This window comes from Perissodus microlepis, chromosome 2 (genome assembly GCF_051167445.1).
Source record: "Perissodus microlepis isolate ML-2025 ecotype Zambia chromosome 2, ASM5116744v1, whole genome shotgun sequence".
Classification (NCBI taxonomy): domain Eukaryota; kingdom Metazoa; phylum Chordata; class Actinopteri; order Cichliformes; family Cichlidae; genus Perissodus; species Perissodus microlepis.
The window spans coordinates 14,250,124-14,273,049 of NC_140462.1; the positions used below are offsets into that span (position 1 = coordinate 14,250,124).

The window sequence follows — 22,926 nt, forward strand, 5'->3', positions numbered from 1 at the left end:
GTTATTGCTCACTGCATCTCTGTTTTTAAGCTACTCATGGGTTCAATAGTGGGATTTAAAATGGGAAGGTTTTCAGTACTTATTCTTTTTGACCACAAGGTGACAGTAAAGCCTCTCAAAGACACCTTTGGAGAGGAAGGTGGAAAATTCTTTGCTTGGTTGGTTAAGTATCGACCATCCAGGGCATACAGTAATTGAATCTTTTAATATCTTGTATTGAAACTAAGTGGCATCTGTGCAGAGTGAATGGTATTATATTACACAATAGTTTGATACAGCATTAACAACCAACCAACACACCCTGGAAAATATTTCTTTTCTGTCTCTTTGACATTTTTGTAAACACTACACAGTGCATGAAGAACGTATGAAGGGATATATTGATGAAAGGTGTGTAGTAATTATTGTAGAGGCACAGTTTCATAATGCAGGTATTCATTTATTGCTATTGTTTGGCTATTAAACATTGGAAACCCATTATGGCACGTTAATAGCAAAACTCTTCTTGCTTCTGTTTTTTTCTTTCTTTTTATAAAGTTCTAAATGCTGGCGGTCCACTGGTGAATGCTATTTTCAAATAGTCAAGTATACACTTACCAACCTCTTCATTAGGTAAACCTGTTCAACTGCTCATTAAATATCGACAAATTCCATGGCAACAGCTCAATGCTTTTAGGCACAAAGACATGAGGAAGACAACCTGCTGAAGTTTTAAGGGATCTTCAGATGGGGAAGAAAGGTTAGCTAAGTGCCGTTGTGATGGTTGTTGGAGTATTTTATAAACTGCTGATATAGTGGGTTTTCTTGCACAAACATCTGCGGGGAGTATAGGGAATGATCTGGAAAAGAGATGACAAGTATTGGTGACCATGTCCATTCCAATTTCAGATGGCTTCTTCCAACAAGTTAACACACCATCTAACATTGCTCAAACTGGTTTCTTGATAATGACTGTTTACTCAAATGGCCTCCACAGTCACCAGATCTGAGTCCAATAGAGTTCCTTTGGGATGTGGTGCAATGGCAGATTCACATCATGGATGTGGAACCACACATCTGCAGCCACTGTGTGATGCTATTATGTCGATTTGGACCAAAATCTCTGAAGAATTTTTCTAGTACCTTGATGAATCTATGCTGTGAAGAATTAAGGCTGTGTTGAAGGCAAAAATGGTTCAACCCAATACTTGTAAGGTATGTTAAAAGCATTGCTATTCCAATTCCACTCCACTTACCTGTTATTCATCAATATTTGCTCTTTATAAATAAGCTAAATAACAGCCTGTGCTCTTTGAGACTGAGAGGGTACCAACTGAGACAGAAGCCCTTCCTTTAAAATCAACACCTTCAAGTTCAACTGAAATTTGCAGCTGCCTACATGGAAAAGTTAAAACACCTTCTGGAGAAAATTCTTTAGTTAGACGAAACAAAGACTGAGCTGTTGGGCTACAATGACAAGCGGTCTGTTTGGAAGAGTAAAGGTGATGCATTCAAACCTGACAGCACTGTCTGAGCTGTTGAGCATGGTGGTGGTAGCATCATGCTCTGAGGCCGTTCTGCTGCCAGTGGCAGTGGTACATTGCACAGTGGATGAAACAATGAAGCGGGAGCCTTACCTCAAATCAAAATCTAGATATCTTGAACACAACTGGGTATTCCAACAGGACAGTGTTCCCAAACATAAATCAAAACTGGTTTTGGAATGGATAAAGCAGGCTAACATTGGACTTTTGGAATGCCCTTCCTAAAGCCCTGAGCTCAACTCTGCCAAAGATTTGCAGACTATGCTTAAATTCAGGAAAGCAATGAGTTGTCATGAATTCTGCCGAGATGAGTGTTCAAATATCCAGCCAGAATTATGCCAAAAACTTCCAAAAGCATCAGTTCATGTGCGACTTACACTTTTAACCAAATGTCAGAGGCGGTGTGTGTCCCTCTGTGTACTTTCGACACTGTGTGGATTAGGAAAAATCCCCCAAAAATTCAAACTTGTGCACCCGATTCTTGTGATTAACGAATGTGTAGTACAATCGTTCCAACCTTAAAGAAAACAAACAAACAAAAAACTGTTTAAAGAAATCATGAAAAGCCCCAAAATACAATTGATGTCCATTATGAGTATATATGAACCTTTGTAAAACTGGGATATTTGACTTGTGTTTCATAATTTTTTATCAATAATGTTTCCAATATGGAAAACTGAGGCTGAATGTAAGAGTGAGTGTGTGTATGAATAAAGCTCCTTAATTACAAGTATTTAAGAATGTGTGACTCGGAGTAACTTTCTCACTCTGGGCGCCACATGGTGTAGCAAAGTCAGATAAATCTCTTTCCTGGAACACTGTCATGTAATGTTACCACAGCAGAGCGCGCAATCTCACTCACACACTCCCCAGCCACCACAGATCCCCCGCGTGCTTGAACCTCTCAGTGACTTGGCCCCTCTCCGCCCCCCTCCCTTTAAATATCTCAGCCCACGGAAGGCGCACCAGAGCCGTGGCAGTGTTCGACCCGGGACGCCATGGAGCCGACAAGTGCGCACGCAGCGATGAGAGCGACACTCGCACTTCTGCTGCCTCTCCTCTGCTCCTCCGTCGAGCAAGCGCAGCAGCCAGGTGCTACTGTAAGAGTGTATTATATAGCAGCTGTAGAAATCGGCTGGGACTACGAGCCTCACCCAACAACTGAACAAAGGTAAACTCTTTCTTAAATTTAAGTCTGATTTAGACAAATGAAATCACGAGCAGTCTGTTCGGTTGGTAAATAATTGTGATGATTATGTTTCCAAATGAAGAAGAAGACTTAGCTTCAGAAAAATCTGTGTCCAGTCAGTTAGGTTAGTTTTGTTTTTATGTTTTTAGCTTTTCTTTATGTAATTTTTTTTTGTTTTGTTTCTTTAAATTACTTTTGAATTACTAGAAGTAAATTAAATGCAGTTTTATTAAGGAAGAGCTAATAAGGATATTTTAAGTCAGTTTTCTCACAAGTTTCTCTTCATATTTTTATGCGTGTTTTTATCTTTAAGAAGGACATCCAAGGACATTCCGCAAAAATACATCAAAGCAATTTATAGGGAGTATACGGACTCTACATACACTGTTCCCAAGCCAAGACCAGCTTGGACAGGTAAGTCTCCTTGTACATATTTTCAATAATCAATAAAATAAAAAGCCATAAGTGCTTGTATCATACCACATTTTTTGAATGTTATATTAACATCCAAGGACAGTCAGACAATTTTTCTGAGTGGTTTGAAAAAAAAAAGAAACAAATTCAACTTTTTTTGCCTGAATTGTTTGAATTCTTTAAAAAAAACAAATAAAAATGATGTAATTTTCTTGCAGGGATTCAAGGCCCTGTGATCGTCACGCAGGCTGGTGAAACGGTGGTGGTCCACTTCAAAAACCTAGCCTCTCAGCCCTACAGTATCAGCCCTGTGGGGATCACCTACTGGAAACAATCTGAAGGTTGGAGTAACAGAATGGAAAGAATTTATCTTGCTTTCACTCATGAACTTACTCACAAGATGAACCTTACTCAGTAGGATTCTGTTCTTCCTCACCAAGCAGCTAGCAAGAACTTGACTCAGCTTTCTGACTCATGTCTGTTTAAACATAACGTTCATTCACAAAAAAAAGCCGGATCCTTGCTTTCCAGTACTACTTTGGCTGAGATCAACACTTTTCTGGTTTTGCTTGAGTCTGAAAATATGTTATCTGAATCAAAATGTACCAAAAAAACCTGCTTGTTAAGGCTTATTAATGGTTTGATCATGAAAACAGTTTCCTAAGTTATACAGAACTCAGGAAATAACAGTTGCCACCTCATTCCTTAGAAATTACCAAGAGAAACGGTTTTCATTATCTTGCGTGTGCAGATATTGCACTGCCTGTGAGAGCCAAACAGTCAGTCTTTAAACTTCTTTCATCTTCAGCACTACCCAACTGTCAAGGATATAGCTGAATATCACTGACTTAAGAAGGTTCTTAGTGTTAATAACCCCCCTACAGATTAATGCTGCCATGGATCTAATGCAGTCAGTTTCTGTAAGCAGTTCATGTCTTACCACCAAAGGATAGATTCCTATAACTGCGCTTATCCTAATCTGAAAAGCAGCTCCTGCCATGTCCAGGAATGGGATTTGATGAAGCAGATCCAATCACTTCAGCGTCACCACAAGCCACCAATCATCAACCACTCTATTAGCTACACCTTGCTAGTAATGGGTTAGAACCTCTTTGTGTCTTCAGAATTGGCTTCATTCAACATGTCACAGACTCAGTAAGGTGCTGGAAACATTTCTCAGAGATTTTAGTCCATATTGACTTGATAGCATCACACAGTTACTGCAGATTTGTCGGTGGCACATCCACGATGTGAATCTCCCGTTCCACCACATCCGCTCTATTGGATATTTGGTGACTTTGGAAGCATTTTGAGTACAGCAGACTCAATGTTGTGTCCAATGAGCCAGTTGAGATTATTTGAGCTTTGTGACATGGTTCTGGCCCAAGACGAACTTTAGCACATCATCTTGACTACCTATCTACATGCCTTAATGATGCGCTGATTTGCTGTCATGGGATTGGCTGATTAGAGTTTTAAGATAGAGTGGCTAGAGAGTGTATTTTCTGCTTTCAATTCTTTCTACTGCTTAAAGGGTACGGATGAGTCACAAAGTGATTACATGTGGTTTCTTTCCAGGAGCTGGGTATGATGACTCCACAGCAGGCCAGGAGAAGGAAGATGATGCTGTCTCTCCTGGAGGATACTATGAGTATGTGTGGGACATCAGCCCTAAAGATGGCCCCACCACCAGCGACCCTGATTGCCTCACCTACTCATACACATCACGAGTCGATACAGTCAGAGACCTCAACTCAGGACTCATTGGTGCTCTGCTCATCTGTAAAGCAAGTAAGAATGCTACTGACTCGTCTTTCTGTTGGTATTTTCCATAAACACATACTATCAAAAATCAAAAACACAAAAAAAAAGAAATAAGGCCATCTTAATCATAGCATCATCTAGCTTTAACTACTCTGACTCTGTTATGTTTCAGTTAGAGGTATAGTTATGATAGCACTGCATGGAGATAAAAGCAGTGAACTGGAAAGAGAATTTCAAAGAAGTGTAAGGAATTGTGGAAATGTACTCGATGGGATCCTTTTATTGCATCTTGCATCGCATGAATTATGCCTGTCTTCCTTCAGGTGCCTTCACAGAAGACGGGGAGAGGAGATATCCGGCGTTTGTCCTGTTTTTTGCAGTGTTTGATGAGACCAAAAGCTGGTATGGAGAGGTTGGAGAGAGGGTGAGCAGAGAGAAGTTCAAAAGGAGCAACGGCAAGAAGGAATACCACACCATCAATGGCTTTGTTAACTCAACGTTACCTGGTAATCAAAGAGCCTGACTCAGAACAGAAATCACTTAACATTACAGCGAGAAAGTCATGCTGTAATGTTAATTGCCGCTAACACTGTGCGGGCACAGCTTATCAGTGGCTGCTTTGTATTTGGTCGTCACAGGAATTTGATCACATTTTATTCTGCCTTACCCACTCTCTCTGTTTCTGTGTTTTTGTGTGTAGGGTTGACAATGTGTCAGGGCCGAAATCCTGTGTTCTGGCATCTGATAGGCATGAGCACAGCTCCAGAAATCCACTCCATTCAGTTTCAGGATCATTCTTTGACGGTAATCTAATGTTTCATTCTGGAAGGGCAGGAACATGTATATGTAATAAGAATACACTTAGATTAAGGAATATGTGCTGCTTCCTTATTATTGCTTATTACTTTTCTATACAACACTACACTCAGTTTGGCTTCAGAAACAGTGCAACAGATATATAATAAAGCTCATTAAACTGTGTTTGTCACAGCAAAGCATTTTGGGATACGTGTTTTCTTTCTAAGAGTTAGGTGATGTTAGATTTTTAAACACGATCTTAAATGTGCACTACACTGCCTTTGTTTGCTTTTTTTTCTTCAGATATTGAACCATCGTAAAGTCACCGTGGAGGTAACCCCCATGAGCTTTATCACTGCAGAAATGAGACCTCACACCATCGGCAGCTTTCTAATCAGCTGCAAAATACATGCTCACCGCCATGGTAAGAAAGACCAAGACTCCAGAACTGGAACATTTTATTCATTTTGTTGTTTTGCGAGTCTTTATTTTCATTGTGCACGTCTGCTTGCCCCAGATGGCATGAACGCATTGTTCACAGTGGATAAAAAATGCCCCGAGGTCGTTACTCCTCCAGCGCCCAACCGGCGTCAAGTCAAACACGAGGAGGACTACAGCGACGAGAACTTCGACGACGGCAATTTGTTCAACATGATCAACGTTAAACCAAAGAATACACAACTGCAAGTCAGAAGCCTCAGAGGACAGGAGTCCAAAACCTGGGTGCATTATATTGCTGCTGAAGAGGTCACCTGGAACTACGCTCCTCATCTCAAACCCTCTGACAGGTACTTAGAGGAATCATAGCAGAATAGCAGAAGAAAAACAGAGCGGCACTTGTTTAACTCAATGTTTGTTTTCTCTTTGCTTCATCAGTGAGTTCCAGTCCAGATATTTGCCTTCAGCTTCGCACCACCTCAGCTACCAGTATAAAAAGGTCGTGTATGTGGAATACACAGATGGATCTTTCACTCAGCGGAAAGACCGTGACAGCACACTCCTCGGCCCGATTCTGAAAGGAAAAGTCAATGATCAGTTCCATGTGAGTGAATAACACTTCAGAGTTTTGCATGCTTAAATTTAAGCAAAAACTATCAGAATCACACCAGACTGAGAGGTGAACCTACCTTTGAATGGCTTTAATATTTTTCAGATCACCTTTAAGAACCTGGCAAGTCGCCCTTTCAATATCTACCCCAACGGCCTTACCAAGATCTTTCCGCTGCAAAGATCCACAAATGGTAAGCTTAAGAGACAAAATGATTGTCTCTCAGTTTTGAGTGGTTTTGTCAGACATCGAAAAGTTCATTTTAGTCATTGCGAGGTAGCATTTTTAAGGTTTCTCACACTGTTTAAGGTAATTTCCCCACTTTTAATCTGTAAATATAATCCCTGCAGTAGCAGATTACTGATCCGAAAAGCACACAGATAAAGTCAAGAAATAAATGACAGTTTTAAACACAGCACCTTTAAAATTGACAAGTTAAACGTGACTATTTTTGATTACTCCCTGTCACCAAAATGACAGACTCTAACATCTGATTGATTATCTTTATTAACGCCTAATGATTTCATTCACAAAGTCTTTTCAAATCTAACCAAACAGCTGCAGAGAGTGACCTGCGCTCAATGGGTGTGCCCCCCAACAAGACGTTTGGTTACATTTGGAGGCTAACAACAGACGATGGGCCCTTGGAAGGAGACCCCACGTGTTTGACCCAGCTGTATCAAAGCACTGTCTCCCCAGAGAGGGACTTGGCCTCTGGGCTGGTGGGCACCCTGCTCATCTGCAAGTACGACGCCATCGATTTCAGAGGACGACTGGTGAGGAGAATGTTAATGTTTTCAAGCTGCAGCCACAACCGTTAATGTGCACTGACGTAACATAGCAGCTTGCTCTGTGTTTTGCTGAATCCTGTTTTTGCATGCAGTTGGGACCAGATAAGACGTTCAGCTTGATATTCGCCATATTTGATGAGAACAGGAGTTGGTACTTTGATGAAAACATGCGGAAGTCCACTCAAAAGTCCTTCAACACCATGGACCCCGACTTCTACGACTCAAATGTCATTTACAGTGAGTTACGTTTACTTCTTTTCGGTGGTTGTTACTGAAATGAAAGCCACTTTTGAACACAAAATATAAAATAATCATCAGAAGTTGAAAAAGAAATAATTTAATGTGCTTACTTCCTTTCAGGTGTAAATGGCATCATGTTCAGCAGGCGTCAGTTTGTGATGTGTCAGACTGATGTGACCTTCTGGCACGTTGCCAGTGTGGGCACCCAGAGTGACTTCCTCTCCGTCTACTTCACTGGAAACATGTTTCAGTACCAAGGCCTCTACCAGTCTGTCCTCACCCTATTTCCCATGACTGCTATGACTCTTCCCATGGAGACGGAGCTTATTGGTAAGGTCATAGGCCAACATCTGCAGAGAGAGTCAGCTGTTGTAATTGCAGGAACAAATTCATTTGTTAAATATTGTTCGCGGGTGGATTCAAACTTTAGGCAACTCTGGAGTCTTGGTTTTTTATTGTTGTGTGACTCTAGTACCCTATTTCCACCCCTAAGTGACACAGACACAGTAAAGACACTGTAATCAGGGATGTAACATTCTGGAGAGTGCTGCTTTTTTAACAATGCGTATCAAGGCAGTTATACAGGACACACAAAGGTTGTTTGGCTTGCGTGCAAAGTGGATGTTTTACTTTGTATCGCACACACACTCTTCCCCTCTTGTAGGTGAGTGGGAGATCAGTGCCTTTGACAGCAGCCTCAAGAACCGCGGGATGAGCATCCGCTACACCGTTCGTCCCTGCGGGAATGGAGACAGGGATGACGATCTCTCTGACTATATTGATAAAATAGACTTCCTGCCAAGAGGTTTAAGACCTGAAAATCACACAGTGTTGGTTCGAGTGTGCAAGAAAGCCCCGGCTCAAAACAGTACTCAGTCACTGAACACCACTGCTCAAACTGAAGGAACTGGACCGAGATGCCGCCTGAGGAAAGTGAACATAGCATCGCTGAAAGGGGGGAAAGCTCCCTCTGAGAGTGAAATCCCACTGGATGTCTTGAAAGAATTAGACAGAGATGGAGAGACGGCAGCTTCTGAGAATCAGACAGAGCATGGAGAAAGACAGAGACAGAGAAGGCAGGCAAACAGAAATGAGACAGATGAAGACATAAGCTCTGAAGATTTAATGGATGAAGAAATTACAATGGAGATTGTTGGAGAAGTTGTGGAAAACATGACTGACATCGATGCCAAGGCAAAAGCTGAGGAAAGCAGAGAAATGCAAAGTGAGAAGAATGGCACAGTGGTAGAATTTGAAGAGAGCAACGAGATCATATTGGACCGCAAACCCCTGTTGAGCACCAAGGTCTCAGCTGCAGAATTACAAAATTCAGAAGACATGGATAAAAACTTAGTACCGCAAAACCACATTCGCATCAAGCCAGAGCGACTCATACATGATCTGCCTGATGTGGAAGTCAACTACACTGCTGCAAACACAACGATTGATCTGTCCTTCGAGTATGATGACTACAGTTATGAGGTACCGTGATGTATGTCTCACACACAATTGTAAAGGACATTAAATAGCACGAGTCTCACTACATAAATTCGAATTGTTTTTTAGGCGAATGACACATTAGATACAGTTGGTGCAGATTACATAAACGTGCGCTCTGGAGGAGTCAGACCTCGGCACTACTACATTGCTGCAGAGGAGATCATCTGGAACTACGGCATCAGAAAACCACAACAGCTCTTTGAAAACGGGTAAGAATTAAGTTTCCTTGCAGAAATTCTAGGAAACTGTCATACATTTGTGGCAGTATGCCTTTATTTTTCCTGTTGTTTTCTGGCATTTTTGACTTCTTTCTCAAGTCTGTGTAATAAGAAAAGGTCATCTGAAGACTGCGAGAGGACAGGAAACTGTTTGAAAGCCCACCCAGTGTTTATGCAACCAACTTCCCCCATTAAAATGTGAAATCCTAATGTCACCTGAAAACCAAAAAAATACATCTTTAATATAATTTGTGTAAACGGCAGTTTCGACTCAATCCCTCCTTTTAGTGAGATACGTCGAGGGATCAGGAAGTTCCTGCCAGATTATAAGAAGGTGGTGTTTCGAGCCTACAAGGATAAAGACTTCCTGCTACCTGAAGACAGAGGGGAGCTTCAGGAGCACTTGGGAATCATGGGACCTGTCATCACAACTGAGATTAATGATCTCCTTACTGTGAGTGCTACTGTACCCAAACCAAAGTAAAACAATGACTGTTTCCTCAAGACTCGGCAATCACAGTTATCTAACTTGGTGCTGAAATATGGAAATAAATGTGAACAATGGTCATCAATTAATTAGTTAAATAAACCCATCTTCTCACTATGTCTAATCCCAGGTGACCTTTAAGAACAGCGCATCCAGACCGTTCTCCTTTCACCTTCATGGAGTCTATGACGGAAGCCAGGGGGCTAGCACTGCCCAAACAAGCTCCTCCTCTGCTCCGCCCGGGGTGCCAGGAGAGCCTGTTCCTCCTGGTGAAGCCCGAACTTATAACTGGAGAGTAACCAAGAAACAAGGACCGACTGACTCTGAATTTAACTGCAAGACTGGGGCCTACTACTCCACTGTGGACAAGGTCTGCAAAGTCTTCATTTGTACCCTGTTCCTATCTTAAGATAGGAACTAAAATGTCCAACATTAACACTATTCACCTGAGTAGGAGAAAATTCACAATTCTTTTTTATATTCTAGGAGAAGGACCTTCACTCAGGTCTGATCGGTCCACTTGTGATCTGTAAGCCTGGTACCCTCCGGCCCAATGAGAACACGCAGCCAGGCATCCAGGCGTTTTCCCTGCTCTTCCACACCTTTGATGAAACTAAAAGCTGGTACCTGGAGGAGAACCTGAAGCGACACTGTGCCCCACCTTGTCAAGTCAATGCTGAGGATCCCTGGTACCACACCAGCAATAAGTTTGCAGGTAAAGATTAACACATTGATTTCTGATGTAAAATCTGCCTGCCTAGGCTGTAATCACTCTAATAAGTAATGCCAATGTTTATCCTCAGCAATAAACGGCTATGTGGCAGAGACTCTTCCTGGTTTGCTGTTAGCCCAGTACCAGCCAGTCAGATGGCACCTTTTGAATGTAGGAAGCGACACAGAGATCCATGCTGTGCACTTCCATGGTTTGCCTTTCACTATTCATGCTAAGCAGGAACACCGTATGGGCGTCTACAACCTCTTCCCTGGTAAATACATATGCATATTCATATTCATATACTTATTTCTCCTTCACTCTCCCAGACTCTACTGCTCTTCATCATACGATGACACATGAACATGAACAGATGCTTCCACTGAAATAACAGATTTTTTTTTTTTAACAGTTGGGGTTAAACACATTTTTGTTTGCTTTTCCTGCAATGAAACACACTTTTTTCATGTATTGCATTGCTCACCAATTTATTCCTCCCTCCTCTAGGTGTATTTGGCACAGTGGAGATGAGACCCCCCACGGTCGGCACTTGGCTGGTGGAATGCACTATTGGAGATTATCAGCTGGCTGGCATGAGGGCTAAACTACTGGTCTATGACCCAAGTACGTGCAATGTACTCTGACCAATTAATGCTGCTGTAAATAGTATTGACTGAGCTTTTAGGTGAAGGCTGGCACCAGCAGAACATGCTAAAAATTGTATAATATATGTGTAATTTTTGTGTGCATGTGGAAACTTGTAATGCATGGAATTTTTTTGGTTTTGCTATGCAGAATGCGTTTTGCCACTGGGGATGAAATCAGGGAAGATTGAAGATTCCCAGATCACAGCATCAGATCACATAGGTAAGACAGCAGGAAAAGGGGAAGAGTTATTATTATATTTATTTATTTTAGTTCAATTCAGCAGGGAAACACACCAAGAAGGCTCTTAATCCCTCTTAGTGTGCACAGAGAAGAGGAAGGGCTTAACGTACAAATGAAAAGATCTCACTCTGGTGGCCACCAGGAAACTTTATGAGATCTGAAAGCCCGGAAATTACCCACAGCGAGATGGATTATAACTGTGTTTTCACGTGTGTCTAGATTCCTGGGAACCAGCGCGGGCGAGGCTGGACCAGTCAGGTTATATCAATGCCTGGATGGGCAAAAACAAGCAATCATGGATACAGGTTAGATGTGCAGCTTTCTTTGTTTCTTCTCTATTTCCTTCACTTACGTAAAGTCATGATGTTCTGAACTGATCTAAAAAATGATGTCAAAATCAGTTTAATCAATCAGTTATCTCATATAAACCAAAAATAGAGCACAGGAAAATATAATGCAATGTCTGTGTTTTTAGGTTGATCTGCAAAGACCCACCCTCATGCACGGTGTGCAGACACAGGGAGTGAGGTCAAGGCTGAGAGAGCACTACATCACATACTTCACTGTCTCCTACAGCCTGGACCAGGAGACTTGGACTAATTACAGAGGAAACAAGACCAGCAACATCAATGTATGTCCACATGCTGAATATCTGTTACAGTAAGGGTTGAAATTGCCCTGTGATATTTAATTCCACACTTCCTGATATGAAGTGAATTTTTCTTCAAATAAGCCAGGCGTCCTGACTGTCATTGCACCACAAAAACATGACAATAAGATTATAAAAAGACTCAGTTCAAGCAATCCAGCTATAAGGGGATCTTGTAGCTTTTTTTAATGACAAATAACTCTGTTATATATCAAAACAGGAACTTTACATTTACAAGAAATGTCAAAAAGGCCAGTTACGATAAACATGTCTAGATTTTTAAAACAAAATCTAAATATAAGATTATTACACTGGACAGCAGCTGCAGTTTTGTGGCATGCACCACTAAAATGTTAACCCTTCTGGAAATTAGTACTGCAGCTTTGAAAAGTCCAAAACTAGAAACCACACATGTCATTTGCAAACCCCACATCGCCAAAAAAAGAGAGCACATGACCACTTTTATATTTTTATTGAAGTTCCAGATATGGCACGATGTCATTTAATGTGTGCTGGTGTGCAATTGTGTGTTATGGAACATTTCACAGGGCAAAAGCAGCTCTGCTATCTGTTTCCTGTTTCATGTTTGGAGGAAGACAAACCGCTTCCTCCATTATTCCTTTCTACTGAATCCAAAAGTTAAAGTGAAGAGTAGAAGCTCAAGCGAAAAGTGAACCTTGCTGCTGCGAAGCTGTTACTTAATATTTGATTGAGTCGACGGCTAAAATTATTTCCAATTCCTCATAGTTGCTTCTATTTTGCGTCAAAGCACCACAGAAATGAAAAGCCAAGGATAAATAGTAAATGAACTAAAAAGGAGACTTTATTAAATTGTTTCATTCTTAAATAAATGCTGTAAGACACCAAATACTTTACTTTAACAAGTTGCTCATCTCAAGCAAATTTCAAGTCTGGAAAAGAAAGAAAAGTATGGAGAATGTGAGGCAGTTGTTTCACTGCTGGGTTGTTCTGGTAAAACATGCCAGCACAAGCTTTCAAGTGTGATCTAAAAAGTGGTTCTGTTGTAGATCTTTCATGGCAACCTGGACAGCTCCAAAGTAAAAGAGAACCTCTTCTCCCCGCCATTCGTGGCACGTTACATCAGGATCCACCCTTACCGCGTTGTGCAGAGGCCCGCTCTCCGGCTGGAGCTGCTGGGCTGTGATCTCAACAGTGAGTTGTACCAAAAATAACAAGAATGATCTCAATGTAGTTCTGTATAGACTGTGAAAGTGCTTACATCATATCTGTGTGATATATGTGCGTTGCCAGGCTGCTCTCTCCCTCTCGGACTCCAGAGGAAGAGTATTCCTGACGGCAGCTTCAGCGCTTCCTCATCTCACTCCTCGTTTCTCCGTACCTGGAAACCGAGTCTCGCTCGCCTCCACCAGGAGGGCGGCGCCAACGCCTGGAGGCCAATGGTGAACATGCACACACATAATTACACATATGCAAAATTTGTAGAAAACTGTACTGTACATTAAGCGAAGTTACTCTGGCCTTCATTTAGAATTTCAGAACTACACATGAGGAGAAAAAGATATTGATTATGTTATGGTTAGTGGAGCGGAGACCATTTACAGTGTGTCTGACGTGCAGTTCACACAGACCATAAGTTCTGTTTAACTCTGTGATGTCTGGGAAAAAATATGTCTGGCCACTGAAGATATCATAAACCAGACAGTTTGATTTATATCTCATTTAATCTTGGAATACAAATGAAATATTAAAAAATGTTTTACTCTAAGCAGCAAAAATAATAACAGATCAGCTTTGCAAGCACCATCAGTGCCTCAGCTATACTGTTCAAGAAGCTTCACCGCTGAGAGAGCAGTAATTTGCATAATAACATTTATTAAGCTTTCAATCTTCTGTCTGAAGTTATCATTTTCATTTTCACACTTCGCAGCACTGAACTTGAGAGGTGTGATTTGTCCTTGTGGAAAACTCTTGAGCTGCTTATTAAAGGTCACACACATCAGTTGGGACTGAGGTCAACCACTGTGCGCTACCTTTTACCTAGAACAGTCTTTTTAAAAGGTTTCAAGGATCTGATCGAATTACATAATATTTTCCTTTTTTTAACATCCTGATTGGCTCCACTAGTACCTGAAGTGAGTGCTAAGGTTAGACTAAACAGGAATACTGCAAATATGTCACAGGATACTGAAAAAAAAACATTTTCTTTGCTTTTCTTTGTAAGTGTGAGAGATCTGATTTTTAGACTGGGTTTTAATATAAAGAGCACAGGCACGCAGTGAGTTTCAAGTTCTGTTTAGACTTCTGATGCCAACCGTTTCCCTGCAGTAAACAGCTAAAATGTTTCCTGAATGACGAATGGAGGATTTAAAGTACATAAAAAGTCTTCACAATAAGCACTCGTGTAGGTCTGGCCATGCACAGCGAAGTCATGTCAGTGGAAAATGATGCATCGCATTGCCAAAAGCATTTTCTTAGTTTATGAGTTTCCTCCTTCCTGGTAATACGGGAGAGGAAGCAGTGTGGTATTCATTTTGGCCATCTCTACATCTCTTTGCTTTCTTTGTTTTATCTGCTTCATTCAGAAACATGTATCCATTTCTTTTAGTCATAAAAGTTTTTTTTTACTAATTTAATTTACTAATTTTTGCACATAATATCACAAATGTAGATAGATAGATAGATAGATAGATAGATAGATAGATAGATAGATAGATAGATAGATAGATAGATAGATAGATAGATAGATAGATAGATAGAGTATTTTTGATTTAAGTGGTTGAGCATAGCGGTGGATGTTGCAAAATGTTGCAAAAACAAAAAATCAGTTACATTTTTTAAGCCCTGGTTTCAATCCGGGCTTCTACATATTATATGTTGCCTGGACGTATTAATCCTGTCAACATGATGCTTTTTTTCCTGTAACTGTTGGGTATCTGTCAATTCAATTACACACCACAATATTGAGTTTCTGCAGCCCAAGAGGTCAAGCTGTTTGTCCACTAACTAGAAGGTCAGTGGATAAATCCACAGTCCGTGTAAGAACTCAACGTAAATTCAAAAGGTCAAAGTCTTTACTGAATATTCAGGCAGCCGTACACAGAATGTACACAGTATGGACAGAAGCATTGGGTTGCACTTCTTTATCTTTGAATTCAGGTGTTTTCAGTCCCATTGCTACAGAATTGAAGAAGTGTGGTGCTGTAACAATGCACCAACACTAAGTCATTTGGTGAAATCTCTTCATTTCTGCATATTACAACATCATCCGTGCTATTGCAAAGTGGAAGTGTTTTGAAACCACTTCTGCTCAACAACAAAGTGGCGGATCAGATTTACTTGCACAGTTGCCAACAATCTGTTGACTCATTAAATGCAGAGACTGGTGTCTCAGCCAAAGAAGACAAACTGAAATAACAAGACATGTGAGTCTTTCAAAACAAAACAAGAAGCAGAACAAGTAAACAGGCCAGGTTAACTGACTTTCAGAGTGTTATGTAGGCCAGGGGACGCTGCTAATTAATTAATTAATTAATTAGCAGCTTCCCCATCTTCCAAGCAAAATACATTAAAATGATGGGTGACTCAAGATTTATGTATTTCCTAAATGTATCCACCTTTTTCTACCGAACATAGACATTTATAATAATTTCCTAAATTTCACAATGTACTTGCACTCAAGCATTTTTTTCTCTCTTTTATATCTAACCATGTTTTCTCGTGTATCCCTCTTACCTCAGAACAACAACCCCCACGAGTGGCTGCAGGTTGACTTGGAGAAAGTCAGACGCATCACAGGAGTCATCACCCAAGGAGCACGATCACTGCTGACCCAAATGATGGTGACGGAGTTCTCGGTCACCAGCAGTCTTGATGGGCATTCCTGGAGCAGTGTGTTAGACGAGAGAGCCCAAAGAGAAAAGGTAGGCTTAGTGTTTAGTTTTCCAGTAAAATGAGGCCTCTGTCAGTCTGGGATGGGCTCCAGCTTCCTCTATGACTTCACCTACATAAAACAGTCCATAAAACTACAATGACTAACATGCTTACTGCTTCTTTAATTTATTTCTTCAGGGAGGTTACCAAAATGTGTTGGCATTTAAAGCATTTTCATGTTTTAGTGGCATAAAATGCTCTGGGTGCTGGCATGCACAACCGGGTGCAGATATGTGTCCGATCCTGCATGAATCTGTCAAACTGTTTACTTACCGCTTCTCTTCTTCCTTCCTCTGTTCATCCAAAGATCTTCAAAGGAAACGACGACCCAGACGAAGAAGCCATCAGTGTTTTTGAGCCTCCGCTGTTTGCCCGCTACATCCGAATCCACCCACGGGGTTGGATCAAAGACATTGCTCTGCGTCTGGAGGTGCTGGGCTGTGGCACACAGCAGGGCGTCTGAGACCACTGGACAAACGCAACCAGCAGCACGAAGCAGCGTTTAAGAAGTAGAAAAGCCCTCGTTAAGTTATATATAAATTGTATTAAGCTATTTTTTTCTGTGGCTGCAATCTGTGAACAATTACTGATCAGAAGAAATTAGAGCTGAAAACTCCGCCGTGCTGAGAATGACCACTTCAGCATATGGCTGCAATAACTACAGAGAAAACCTTTTGAATGTAATCGTGTGTAAATATTTCTGACTCAGATGGATATATACTGTTTGGCTGTTTTATATCATTGGAAAAGTTTGTATTTTTGTGCTTTACGTTTGAATAAACTATGACTTTACTAGTTAGAGTGGTGCTTTTTTCATGATACTAAAAATATGTATAATATATTCAGTGTTGGGGAGTAACGGAATACATGTACCGCCGTTACGTATTTAAAATACAAAATATGAGTAACTGTATTCCGTTACAGTTACCGTTTAAAAAGGTGGTATTTAGAATACAGTTACTTTGTTGAAATAAATGGATTACTTTCCTGTTTCATATTGTCGCGGGTCAGGACTGTTTGGGTTTTGTTTGACAGCTACGTTCTGTTGTTCCAGGCGGCAGCGTTACGGTTGCCATGGTTACAGGGCGACGCTCTCTCTCTCTGCGACTGTGTGTTTCCTGGGTGAGAGAGCGCCTTTTTGTTGTTGTTGTTGTTGTTGTGCTAAGCTAATAGGCAGAATGCTACAGGCATAGCCCTAAAGAATGTAGCCTCATGGGCAGTGTAGTCCGTGTTGCAGGGAGAATGGACCGCCATACACGTTATGTGTCTGTGAGCGCGAGGAGGGAGAAAAAGGAGAGTCGAAAAGTACGAGTTGTCCTCGAGCAAAAACGGGAGCTGGAAGCATGTAAATATAATAATAACCACTGCAGCCAAGAAGAGTGCCTGAGGAGCCCAGTTGTAAGTACGCTATTAAGACTCGACTGTACACTGGGTTGGTGTTTTCCTCCGAAACAATAAGTTCCGTTGGAGCAGTCTTTCAACGCCTCTCTGTCTGTCGCAAGAAAAGCTGACCCACACAACAAAGTAAAGCTATTTTTCGGCTACGAGCCGACACGGACCCGGCGGTATTAGTCAGAGGTCCCTTTACTACGGTTCGGAGCCGCGGAGCTTCAGTAACAGTAATAAATGTACTATCAGCAATAGTACATTCACGTAGTTGTAAAATGCATGATAATATATTAAGTAATCCAAAGTATTCAGAATACGTTACTGTCATTGAGTAGCGTAACGGAAGACGTTACAGAATACATTTTGGGGCATGTATACTGTAATCTGCAATGGAATACATTTTAAAAGTAACCTTCCCAACACTGAATATATTACATAACATATTTTTGCTGACAGACATAAAACATTTGAATTCTTATGGCTGCTTTCCAAAACTGTTAACTAGTGCAAAGTTGAACATGCTTAGAGCTAAACTGAGTGTTTTCTGACTCACTTTTTTGCGTTCTGATCTCCAATTACTTTTCCTGCTTTTGCTTTCTTCATTCTTTCCAGCTCATTATCCATGCTCTTTCTTCATTTCATCTGTCTTAAGTCCAAAATGTTCCCAAACTGTTATTTTGGCTTATCCGCCTCCACCAGGCCCTCCTGGCAGAAACAATGAACCCTTCAGGTCCAGCATTGTTCTGTTACAAGTTAAAATATGCACTCCCGTTCAGCAGAGGAAAAACAAGTCTGTTCACACACAATGATAGAACGACCAGGTCCAAGGACTGTCAAACCAATGCTAAGATCAACAAGGTGTGTGCATGCCTGTATCTGTTGGTTTTGCGTGTGTGGTGGCAACATGAAAACAGGGAATTCACCCTGTTTGTAGGTCCACAACCTTTATCACCTCATTATCAGCCAGGAAGTTTCCAGGCAAGGGGTCTGTGTTTTGTTTGGAGGGCAGAGTAACACTGGACAGGAGATGAACTGGCAGAGAATTGGCTGTAGCACAATATGCCTGACTATCACATCTCTCTGAAAACAATAACAAATTGTCTATAATCTCAAAAACAGACCTGCACAGAACAGCACCTGTATTGATCTCGCACTAACCAATCCGCACACATAATCTCAGAGGAAAGGAGAGGCCATGGCCTGCTGCTCAACTTCTAGTACTGAGTTTAGTGTGTGAAAGAAGCAACAGCAACAAATACAGGCCAGTCACATACAGCAAAGTGGACACAGGTGGAGCTTAAATGGCTAAACATGTGTTTAGGTTTATTTTCCAGCTTTTGGTTTCAGTTTGTTCTTTGTAATCATTAAAATGTTGACGCAATACAGAAAAACCCACAACTGAAACTATACATTTAATGTTTTTTTTTTCTTTTTTCAAGTCCCTGCTTCACATCACCAAAAGTCCAAAAAGTTTTCATGTTGAAGTAAAAATTTGATTAAAGAGACAAAGTATAACTGTATGAGTTTTGAATTGCACCTCATTTCTTTAAACTTTGCTAACAATTTCCTCAATTCTTGAAAGCTTGAAAGTCAATTTCTGGTATCTTCTTTGGCTGTTGACTGACTTTTATTCCAGTTTTTGTCATGATGATCCCACACTGCTTCAATAATGTTGATGTTTGCGTCTTGGGAAGGCCAATCCATGACTGATCCTGTTCCTTGTTATGTGTTTTTGTCTTATCCAGGTATGCTTTTACTGCACTGGCAGTGTGTTTGGGATCATTGTCATGTTGAAAACTAAAACCACAGCCCCTCCTCTGTGTTTTACAGGTTGCTGTAGACACTCACAGTTGCACCTCATGTCCTCTTTAAAATTAAAGATTTCTCATTTGGATCCATAGACTCCACGTTTCCTCCCTCCCTTCTTGACAGCCATCCTTCTATCCTTGTGCCTCCTTCTGATGAGGCTTCAGTCAACAGTAGACGGATGAAGTGAAGGACGGATCTCTCAGGTCAGGTTTTTGCTGATTTTTTTTTTCCTATTTCTGCTGCTTTAGGCCCTTCTTTTTGCCCACTTTCCTCAAATTATATAAGAAAAAGCTTCACACCATATGCAGAAAAGTTTTCAGCTAACAGCTGTTAACTCACTGTTGGTGCCAAAAAAAACCTTCTGGTTCCTCAAAGCTAATCACAAAAATGTTGCTGTGAGTTATTTCATGAAGAAATAATTTTAGGAAGGAAAATTTAGCAAGATAATGCGGAGGTGGGGAATATTTATTTCTTGTCATGACGCTATTATTTCACAAATAGCCGTCATCATTCCTGGAAAGAGACGTTGATGCTGATGACTTTTTCAAATAGTTTTTGGCTGATTTGAGTGTCAAAAAGCACATTTTATGTAGTACCGTCTAATTAAAAGAAAGCAGGTATCTTTTAAAGTGGATACAATATGACAGCGTAATCTAGATGGGCAACTAAAGCTACAAAGCAGATCAAAAATACATTTAATTAACAAAAAAGAAGGAAAGAAATGTAGAAATATCAAATAATCATAAAAATAACAGCACAAAATCAAAGTATTGAACATCCAAGTTTGTTAAAGCTCAAATGTATTTAAATGTAAGAAGACATTTCTGTTGTTCAACTGGTAAGGGGTGAGAAACAGGACACATGGATGTCATCAGTGCAGTGGGTTTTTGAGGTTAATGTGCAACAACACACAGCTGGCCTCGAAGGCCCCTCGGTTTCCTCTTTTTTCTTCTTCTTTAAGTTTGCATCATACCAGAAAACAAAATGAAACTAAAAAGTTGGTAATTTCAGAAAATTATAGCTTACCTTATTTTAATGTGAGTCATGACACACTCATAGAAGGTTTTCTGAGAAACAGACATTTCCTTTTGTCCATAAAATGTTTTTTAGACTGCTGTGATCACCTCCGTCCACCCTGAATTGAATAAGTGGAAGACAATGAATGGATGGATTTTTAGACAGCGACATATCAGGCTGAGCTGATTTTAAACATTTTGAACCCATTTGTTTTAAAACTGTATTTAACCAAACTGATTACTGATTCTGATTTCAAAACGTCAGCTGCCACACAGACAGTAATCTGATTAAGAATTTCCAAATATGACCAATGAGTGATCAGAATTTTCAGATTTTCTCAAACATTTTATAAATGTGAACCTCAGTGAGCGATTGCCACACTTCTTGTTGTGACAACAGTGTAAAGGAATCTGTTTCTCGGGGCTTTTACAAACCAGCAGGAAGGAAAACAAAGTGACACAACTGAAGAAAAGACCACAGTTTTATCACCCTCACTGACATCACTTCTTACCTTGGCCTAAGGTCCCTGAGAACCGACATATAGATTAGGGGAAAAAAACACACAAAAACAGAAGTACCTCGTCTATACTTTTTTTTCCCACCATCTTCTTTTTCTTCTTGCAAAATTGAACAAGAATAGTTATTTTTTTCACATTGTTTTCTCATATTAAGCAAGAGACTACTATAAGCAATAACCACTATACAATGTATTTGTGTAATATACACCGATATTGGGGACTGTAACTGTCAAATCTAATTCAAACCAGTAAAACAGCTCTTCGGAAATTGCGCTTCTATCAAGCACCTCCTGTTTTTTAACATGAAACATGTCACAGGAACCATGTCAAATGTGTCGAGTTGTCAGCAAAAGGCCAATAAACTGGCTGGAGAGCCAAAGTATACCCTGTGGAGGTTGGCTGTTGGGGCTATGAGGAGAAAAACAGTTGTCTAGCTGCCTTCGTGCCGAAGCAGGAAATATCACACCTGTACACTCATCATTGGGTACTGTCACTGTCAAATCTAATTCAATCCAGTAAAACAGCTCTTCCATTAATTGTGCTTTTATTAAGCTGCCACACTTTTCTTTTCAAGTTGTCAAAAAGGTCATAATTACTACTTTTATTTCTCCACCAGACTAACATACATAATGGGTATGACTCTACTAATGAATATGAGCTTCGTCACAGTCAAATTTTTGAAGAAGATGCTGCACTGCTTTGCAGTAGATTGCACAATGGTTCTTAATAAAGTGACCAGATGGTCAGATTAACAATAATAATCTTCAAACTCTATTTTTAATACCTTTAAAAAATCTGCCAATGCCTCCAAAGTTCAATGTAATGATTACTGTAGTGCAGAAAGATCTGCCCATATGCATTGTTCAAAGAGGAGCTGCTGAATGGACTTACTCGGGGGCTTTTCTTCCAAATAAACTGCAGGGTTTTCCGTTACCATGGTGATGAATAAACACTTCTTTGCAACAGTACCGTCTTGACCATATTAAGAACCATCCCACATGTGCAGCATGGACCATTTGCCGATTTTCCATTGTGACAACACCCTATTACCCATTACCCTGAAAAACTTTGAGATTACAAATATTTCACAAGCACAGAATCATCTCAACATCGGTTTTTCTAAATAATCATGTGTCTGTTTAAACATGCACATTTCAACGAAAATGGATTAAATGTTGTGGGGTTTTACCATTTTTTTAATCAGCTTTACAGACTTCTGTAAATACCATGACCTGCATCTAAGTGAAGTAAGTAATATATTAAATTAGTTATCTGTAAACAGTAAAATAATAGAAATGTCTGTTGTTTCTGTAACCACTTTTTCAGCATTAACTACAAAAATATCTGGTTTTATCATGTGTAATCTATCTCTCTCTCTCTCTCTCTCTCTATATATATATATATATATATATATATATATATATATATATATATATATATATATATATATATATATATATATATATATATATATATATATAGAGAGAGAGAGAGAGAGAGAGAGAGAGAGAGAGAGAGAGATCATATAATGTGTTTCATATCTCATTTAATAGTCCTCTTGCTGCACTAGCACACATATAGTATAGACATGATTTATCTGTCTCCTGTCCTCATGTTTTTGCTACTTTTAGACATCAACAGATTGTAATGAGTTGACAGTTCTGGTATAAAGCTGCTTGTTTGTGGAAGTTACTATATAGATGTTAACATCATTGCTTTGACTTATTTAAATCTCTAAACCTTTAGATTTAAATGTGTTCTTTAGTCAGATTCTGCTCATGTTTAAACATTTGTGTGCATTCACAACACCTCACAAATATCTGAGTTTTTAAATGATTTTTAGAAATCATGTAAACCCTTAGGTGACTCAAGAATATGCACCGTTGTCTAAAGGCTGGCTCATAGACTTGCAAACAAATCTAAACTTGAAAATCAGTGGCTCGTAGGGTTACAGGAGTCATATTTTTTGAAAGAAAAAAGACTCAAGTGCATGCCCACTAAATATTGTAGGAGACAGAGTAATCCCTCAAATAAAACCAACCAGCATAATTATTAAACTA

The 22,926-nt window shown here is 40.1% G+C and overlaps 1 protein-coding gene across 2 annotated transcripts; it reads left to right on the forward strand.

Moving 5' to 3' along the window:
• The first annotated feature begins 2,415 nt into the window (after positions 1 to 2,415).
• f8 (coagulation factor VIII, procoagulant component) lies at positions 2,416 to 16,930 on the forward strand. 2 transcript variants are annotated; one of them, XM_084948431.1, is made up of 27 exons: positions 2,416 to 2,694; positions 3,026 to 3,126; positions 3,345 to 3,467; positions 4,705 to 4,917; positions 5,214 to 5,396; positions 5,591 to 5,694; positions 5,992 to 6,112; positions 6,206 to 6,476; positions 6,565 to 6,730; positions 6,842 to 6,929; positions 7,295 to 7,512; positions 7,620 to 7,764; positions 7,888 to 8,097; positions 8,432 to 9,249; positions 9,334 to 9,476; positions 9,774 to 9,939; positions 10,103 to 10,342; positions 10,459 to 10,687; positions 10,776 to 10,958; positions 11,192 to 11,308; positions 11,480 to 11,551; positions 11,792 to 11,877; positions 12,048 to 12,203; positions 13,250 to 13,394; positions 13,494 to 13,642; positions 15,941 to 16,123; positions 16,441 to 16,930. In XM_084948431.1, exons 1-27 carry the CDS (start codon positions 2,522 to 2,524, stop codon positions 16,594 to 16,596), a joined length of 4,959 nt encoding a protein of 1,652 aa, XP_084804557.1. In that variant the 5' UTR covers positions 2,416 to 2,521; the 3' UTR covers positions 16,597 to 16,930. The 2 variants fall into 2 exon arrangements, with proteins under 2 accessions (XP_084804557.1, XP_084804567.1); XM_084948441.1 differs by having other exon boundaries at positions 3,029 to 3,126.
• The last annotated feature ends 5,996 nt before the right edge of the window (positions 16,931 to 22,926 follow it).

Coding starts and splice junctions, on each gene's coding strand:
- f8 (XM_084948431.1), top strand. CDS start 2,522: ATGGAGCCGACAAGTGCGCACGCAGCGATGAGAGCGACACTCGCACTT. Junction 11,552..11,791: donor CACAGCATCAGATCACATAG/GTAAGACAGCAG, acceptor ACGTGTGTCTAG/ATTCCTGGGAACCAGCGCGG. Junction 13,395..13,493: donor GCTGGGCTGTGATCTCAACA/GTGAGTTGTACC, acceptor GTGCGTTGCCAG/GCTGCTCTCTCCCTCTCGGA.